Below are 7,657 nucleotides of genomic sequence, written 5' to 3'. Positions count from 1 at the left end.
TAAAGCAAGTAGCCTAATGTGAGGCAAGTAGCTGAGTTTCTTCAAGACATAATGAAACATAACTGAAGTCTGTGGGGGGAAAAGTCATCAGTTTTGTGGTGGGAACAAAGGAAACAGCTAGATGGTAGCATCCCCAATGGCTACCACCAAAACCCATCATTATGGCTTGGGTTCTCCAACAGACTACTTTCCCAGGTTCAAGGTACCAAAACTTATAGTTCATGAGTCTCCATCTGTGTTGACTTTTTGATGGTCAGATAAAGGAAACAATTAGCTCAAAGCAAAGGCATTAGTGAAATGGTATATATAGTAAGAGAAGTAACAACAAAGTCTATCCCCATAAACCACATGGACATACATTCAATGGAAAGAGTAGATACTCAAAGAATTTACAAGTGGAGAAGAACACTGATAGAACCCATGGGGCCTAGGGCAATATTCCCCTTCAGTGCTATGCCCTTTCCCCCAGTGTCTTTATGTGATATCCTCAGACTGCTCCTCTGGGCCCTTGGAGCACAAGCCTTGGTGGAGTACATGCCTTCAATGCTTGGCCATGATCACCATGGTCTCCAGCTTTGGACTCAGCTGAAAACTTGGTCTAAAATACTGCTATACACTTTCAGAAAGAAACAGAATTTTAATTAGAGGCCCACGGTATCTGTTACTTCCATATTTATTTCCTAGTGGCCCTGCACAAGAAACTTTTCTTCCCCCTCAAATCCCTAATATTCCAAGATTAGCTTCTGCAATTTATTGTCACTTAATAGAAAAAGTTGAAAGATAAATTATAGGATGAACGTGTTAATTCAACCCTTTCTGTCTGTGGATGAATGCTACTTACCATTGGCAATGTTTGGACTTAGTCCAGTCTTTCACTATGAGAACTTTCCACTACATCCCTTTGTAATGTCACAAGTCTTTCCTAACTTGTCTCTTATTTAAATTCAGATTTTTATAAATTGGGTTTCCTTCTGGGCAAGTCACTTAAACTTTCATTTCTCTAGGCAATTCTTTAAGAATATAAGTTTCAGGGAAAGTGATGACCTGTTTCAATGGAGGGAGTTCCTCAACAAGAAGTTCAATATACCATGAAGTTGCATGTCTAGTCCCTGTCCTGATCCCTTGAAGAAATGGGAAGTCTTCTTATATTAAAATGAAAGGTTATTCTCTAAAGGTTGGTCCCATGTATCTGAGCCTTTGGGTTTTTTCTTCTAGACTGATCAGAAGCAGGTACCAGTTTAAGTCTGTGGTTTTGAATGGTAGGAGGCTATCTCTTTAATGTGTGGAGGAGGTCAGAGTCGAAGGATATGGGGGAGAAGTCTGTCTAGCAGCTCCTACAGCTGTTACTCATCTCCGACTTGGCCAGGAATCCATAGCTACTCAAAGTGTATCCAGCATTTGGATCTGGAATGGAAAATTTGCTTAATCATACCCACAGCTTTTTGATATAATGCTGGGTGGTTTTAGAGTTGCTGAGCTGGCCTCTTCTGGCAATGACCTTCCTCCTTGAAGATTCTATCATGGAAATACCCTAAACTATCCACCTTTCCACATCTATTTATTGCCAGACACTTATTTCTGGGTATTAAGAAGTGGAAGTATTGCCAAGTGGAGATAGCACTTTCCAGTAGCCATCTTTAGATTAGAGAGAGGAGGAAAAAGAGGGAAAAAGTGGATTCGCTTTTATATTTATATCAGCTCAGATGGGATTCCCTTCTTTCTTTTCCTCCCTTTCACTCTGTGGTTGGATACTCAAAACATACAGGAAATTTCTCTATTAAGTATAGTTCCTAATACTATACTATTATACATATATTATATAATATAATCCTATATTATACTATACATGGGGGATATGATATAGATCTTGGAATGGAGTTGGAAAAGGCTCCCTATCATAGTATGAGTAGTCATTGCAGCACATTTTTTTAGGTCATTGGATCCCTAGAAAAGGCTCCTTGAGATAGACCTTTAAAATTTGGAAGAGTTTTCCTTGGGTTTTCTCATTGGACCCTTACAACAGTCCAACTATTATTATGCCCATTTTTCAGAGGAAGAAGTTGAGGCAGAGAGAGGCTAAGTGACTTGCCTAAGATCACATAACTGCCAAGTCTGAGGCAAAATTTGAGCTCAGGCCTTTCTGACTCAAAGTCCTGTACTGTATCCGTTGTGTTACCTTTGTGCCTTTGGCCCTCATCTGGGTATGGGACCTTGTGAAAGGAGTTAAATAAATGACAGAAAGGAAAAGCATACACAGATCTCCTGCAAAGTTTCAAATAAGGACAGAAATGACAAGACAAGGAATATTTTTGTGCTAGCCTTCCTCACCCACAGCTCCCAAGAGATGCCTCGTACTAACTTTCCTCATTCAATTTTTTTTGGAAGGAATTGATAGTCCCACCAATGTGGTGACTGATCGAGTGACAGAGGATACAGCTACTGTCTCCTGGGATCCTGTCCAGGCCCTCATAGATAGGTACGTGGTGCGCTACACCTCTGCTGAAGGAGAGGTCAAGATGACACCAGTGGGGAAGGATAAGAGCAGCACCGTCCTGACGGATTTGAATCCAGGCATGGAGTACACTGTCCATGTGTGGGCTGAGAAGGGAAGCCAAGAGAGTAAGAAAGCCAACACCAAGGCCTTAACAGGTAACAATGAGAGCTGGCATGTACATGACAGCTTTAAGATTGGCAAGGTGTTTTTACGATCCTTTTCACTCCATCCTCACAATAATCCTATGAGGTACAGGTATTTTTAGGCCCACTTTACAGATGAGGAAACTGAGGCTTGGAGAAGTTAAGTTATATGTCCATGGTTATACAGTTTTGGAAGTCGTATTGAATCCCATGGCTCAAGATCTCACATTTAGAGAACTATACTACACTGACTCTCCCAAGAAGAGAAGAAAAATAAAAACTGAGAAACTCCCTCAGGGAGAAGGGTGATCTTGCATCAGGAGATTGGTGCCCAGTTTTGACAGCCTGCGTGTCAAAATATTCAGAGAAACAAACGTGATTTCTTTTCATAATTGAATTTTGCCTTTTTAGCCTCAAATAAGCTTTAGCACATATGTAGCTGTTTTTTTCCACCTCCATATTGTAGGTCACACTTAATTGGACTGTAAGTTCATGCAGTATTTTCCTAGAATTAGCTGACACTTTCTAATTTTCATTTCTGGACATGAAAGCTTAAAACATTTGGCTGACAAAGAGTTGAAAGCTTATCTTGGTTTGCAGTGACTGCTGGGTACTATGCATATAATGTAGGCCTTTTTCAGAGAATAAGGGGGTAGTTGGCATTCCAATGTGGCAGAAACAAATGTACTGGATATACCTTTAAGTTTTCATAAATCCTATCTGCTTACATCCTTCCTATAGACAGTTAGTCACCTGTGAGGCCCACAGACACCACAGGACTTAACTCTGGAGCGGCCATGTAACGCTTTCTCTGTGCAGTCCTCTACCCTGATTGGCGCTATCTATTAATCCAGGACAGCCTGCTTAGGGAGACACCTATGTTTCCAAGTATAAAAAGAAATGATCTTCTTGATAGGTGGTTGTTGAAAACAGGTTTATTCATAGTTAATGTACTTCTCTCTGCTATCAACATAAATTGTAAGCTCAGTTTTTGAGTCTGAATAGGAATTGACATTTGGCATGAGAAACAAGTGCTGTATGGCAACTATTTAGGCAGAACTCACTCTACAGAGAGGTCTTTTAAGATAGATTCACCCATTTCTTGCTTTTGACTGATCTGCTTTTTTTTTTATGCCCTCGGGTTCTATCCAAGGGTATACCCAAGTGTTTCCTCTTATAAGAGGCCTTTCCTGATCTCCTCCAATTGTTTGTGGTTCCTCCCTCTCCAAATATTTCATCAAAATTATCTTCATATTGCCTGGCAATGAATAGTATACCTATTGTCTTGGTTTAGGCAAATTAATCGTGTAGAAGCTTATAACCAAATGGTTAGCCAACAGACAATGATGTTTTTAGCCACAGAAACTCACTAAGAGTGTGTGCTAAGGCCTGGAGGGTTGCAATCCATACTGGTGGCAGGATTACCCATGCTAGTGAAATTATAAATCAGTGAACTAAAATGTCTTTGAAGTTCAAAGAACAGAAATAAAATAGCATATAATATGAAAATAGGGAGCAGAGGAAACTGGGGATTAATTGAAACGTTTTAAGAAGACAATTTGAGGACAGAGTTCTAGCAGTTAAATTGGAATGTTGACTTTATCTAAAAGACCTACATCTGATTATAGGATATTAACTCCCACTGGAATTTCAGACCACTGGGTTAAAGGCTTAAACCACCACAACTCTTGGCATATAATTAAAGCGAATATATCCTGGGTTTTTCTGGGATGGTCCTTGTTTTATGAGAAGAAAGAACTTCTAATGAGGTTTTGGAAAAAACCACGTCCTGGTTTTTGTGAGGCTATCTTTTGTCTGGCCACGTGTCCTGATTTTAGGTTGGAAAAATGCATTTGCTATGTAGCAAAATGGACTTAGACATTTTTTTTTTTTTGTCGGATAATGCTTATTTGTGTATACGCTGGTCTTTCAGGATTATAAACATTATACTTCTCTTTCCGGATATTTATCTTAAGAAATTGACAGCCCAACCAATCTGGTAACTGAACGTGTAACTGAGGATACAGCCACCATCTCCTGGGACCCAGTTCAGGCCTCCATAGACAGGTACCTGGTGAGCTACACCTCTGCTGATGGGGAGACCAAGGAGATGCCAGTGGAGAAGGACAAGACCACCACTCTACTGACTGGCTTGAGGCCAGGCATGGATTATACTGTCTATGTCTGGGCTGAGAAAGCGAACCAGGAGAGTAAGAAAGCCAATACCAAAGCCCCAACAGGTAACAGAAGGAAACGCACCATTACTAGCTTACATTAGGTAACACTTTTCTGTACATGATGTGTTGTAAAAAAATTTTCTTAAGCTGTAGCTAATGAGTATTATTATCCCAATTTAAAAACAAGCAAACAGGCTGAGGGGTGAAATAATTTGTCCAGGATCATAAAACTATTAAGTGGCAGAAGTATTTTACACTCATGTTCTCTAAGTACAAATCCAGTGGTCTTTTCACTACACTTTGTTGTCAATGGGAACAAATACTCTTTGCCCCCACCATTTTCTCATTGATAGGTGGCCACCTGGTGGCCAGTTTTAAGATTATTGCTGTCTGGCACCTGTGATAGCAAGTTGGAATAATTTAGTGTTTAAAAGTGTTAAAGGTCTGAGAAAATCCAGCAAGATGGCAGCATGGTCACAGTACTGGCCAAAGTGTTGTGTTCAAAAGGCTTCTAAATATACTTATATGAATGAGTGACATTTTGTATTAAAAATCTCCCTTTAGGAGACTTATTAAACTTTTACTAAAGTTTGCTTATTGAAACATATACCATTTCTAGGATCCTTACAAAAAGAAAGTAATGATCTCCGCAAACAAATCCAACATAATAAATCAATCAATAAGCCAATTAATAAGCATTTATTAAGCACTTATTATATGCTAACCTCTGGCCTGAGACCCTTACTAGCTATGTGACCCTGGGCAAGTCACTTAACCCTGTTTGCCTCAATTTCTTCATCTGTAAAATGAGCTGAAGAAGGAAATGGAAAATCACTACAGTATCTTTGCCAAGAAAACCCCAAAAGGAGTCACAAAGAGTTGGACATGACTGAAAAATGTGCCATGCGTTGTGCTAGGGTCTGGGGATACAAATACAGTGAATGAAATAATCCTTTTTCTCAAGCACTTGCATCCTAATGGGGGAGACATTAAGCCCTTATGAATACATACATAACAAATATGAAGAGAGTGAATACAAGGTAGTGAAATATAAGGTAGTTTGGGAAGGAGAACAGTAGCAGTTGATTGAAGGGGGAGGCCAAGAAACGCTTCATGTAGAAGCTGTTTGTCTCAGCTTTCTCATCTGTAAAATGGGGATAATAATAGCACCCACCTCTTGGGGTTGTTGTGAGGTACAGATGAGATAATAATTGTAAAGCACAGTGCTAGGCACATAGTAAACACCATATAAATATTAGCTGTTATTGTCTTGAAGAAAGGTAGGAATTCCATGAGGTAGAGGTAAGAAGGGGGTATATTTCAGACATGGAGACAGGAGACAAGAGGAACCACATATGATACATGGCTGGACTGCAGGATGTGGGAGGGGGAATAATGTCCTAAGAGATGGAACACAGAGGTTAGGGCCAGGTTATGATGGTCTTTAAATAAGAAATGTGTGCCCTGGACGGTATGGGAGAGATCAATTTAACCAGTGGTTTTGCTGGATGAAAAGTTACTCCAGAGAAGCTGTTCTGTCCATGACCTGGGGAGCTATAAATCCAGGAAGTACCTGTCTGTTCTCTTAGTTTTCTCCCTCAGTCCATGAAAGTAATATACATTGTTGACTGAAGAGTGCTTTGATGACAAGGTCCCTTCCAGCTCTCATGTCCTATGATTCTGAAGTCCTACATTTCTGGAAGTTTGCTATCTCCATCCCGTACTCATAAAGATGGACTGGTGGCAATGGCTAATATGCTGCCAGTGTTTAACCTTCTCCACACATTCTTCTTAAAGAAATCGATGACCCCAAGAACTTGACAACTGATCGGGTAACAGAGGACACAGCCACTATATCCTGGGACCCAGTCCAGGCCATCATAGACAAGTACATAGTGCAATACACCTCAGCTGATGGAGAGACCAAGAAGATGCCCATGGAGAAGGACAAGACCACCACCACCTTGACAGGTCTGAGGCCAGGCATGGATTATAGTGTTCATGTCTGGGCTGTGAAGGGAGACCGGGAAAGCAAGAAAGCCAACACCAAAGCCCCAACAGGTAACCAAAATTACCCATATTATTACAAATAACAGTTCACTTTTTATGTTAGGTTTTTAGTTGAGTGCTTTCTAGGTAATTTTCTAAGGACCAAATTCTACTAAGTAGCAATCTAATGATCTCAATGGTTGCTAAGTGGCCTAATGGGTGTAACCCTGGACCTGGAGTCAGGAAGACCTGAGTTCAAAGCCTTGGATGCTTACAAGCTATGTGGCCCTGAGCAAGTCACTTCTCCTCTGTTTGCCTCAGTTTCCCCATCTGTAAAATAGTGATAATAATAATGCCTCCCAGGGTTGTTGTGGGGGATAGAGTGAGATAATATTCATAAAGTGCTTTGAAAACCTTAAAGCACCATACAAAGGCAGCTGTTATTTTTTTTATTATTGTTCTTATTAGATCATGTCCTCTGTCTCCAAATTCAGGAGTCTTTCCACTACTCTACAATGTCAAGAGAGACAAACATAAACTGGCTTGCTGATTCAGAAATACCTAGCTGATGTTGTACGATTGTTGCTGTCTTAGAAGACTTACCAGTGAGATGGCCATGTGGTGTAGGGTAGGCAGGATGGTGCTAGACCTAAAACCTGTTAGAACAAAGGATCAGGGACTCTTTCTCCCACTGAGGAGGTCTAGTTCTAGACTCACAGGGACCTTATTCACTATGGAACAAGGCTAACTTCTAAAGGGAGACTCTTCTGGCCTCTAGTTCTTTATGCCCCCACCCAGAACCCAGGAAAAAATCAGCTAAGGCTGATATCTAGGGTTTGCCTCAAAGAGATAAT

General features: G+C 40.5%; 1 protein-coding gene across 1 annotated transcript in view; it reads left to right on the top strand.

The window, feature by feature from the left end:
• TNN (tenascin N) overlaps window positions 1-7,657 on the top strand; it is a 72,859-nt gene that overhangs the window by 21,460 nt on the left and 43,742 nt on the right. The window contains exons 6-8 of the mRNA XM_072648573.1: window positions 2,386-2,649; window positions 4,614-4,877; window positions 6,612-6,875. Of these exons, the coding sequence (XP_072504674.1) occupies window positions 2,386-2,649; window positions 4,614-4,877; window positions 6,612-6,875 (792 nt within the window). The remainder of the gene's footprint in view (window positions 1-2,385; window positions 2,650-4,613; window positions 4,878-6,611; window positions 6,876-7,657) is intronic.

Source organism: Notamacropus eugenii, chromosome 2 (genome assembly GCF_028372415.1).
Source record: "Notamacropus eugenii isolate mMacEug1 chromosome 2, mMacEug1.pri_v2, whole genome shotgun sequence".
Lineage (NCBI taxonomy): Eukaryota > Metazoa > Chordata > Mammalia > Diprotodontia > Macropodidae > Notamacropus > Notamacropus eugenii.
The sequence above is the reverse complement of the archived record's forward strand: the minus strand, read 5'-3'. Positions and strand labels throughout refer to the sequence as shown.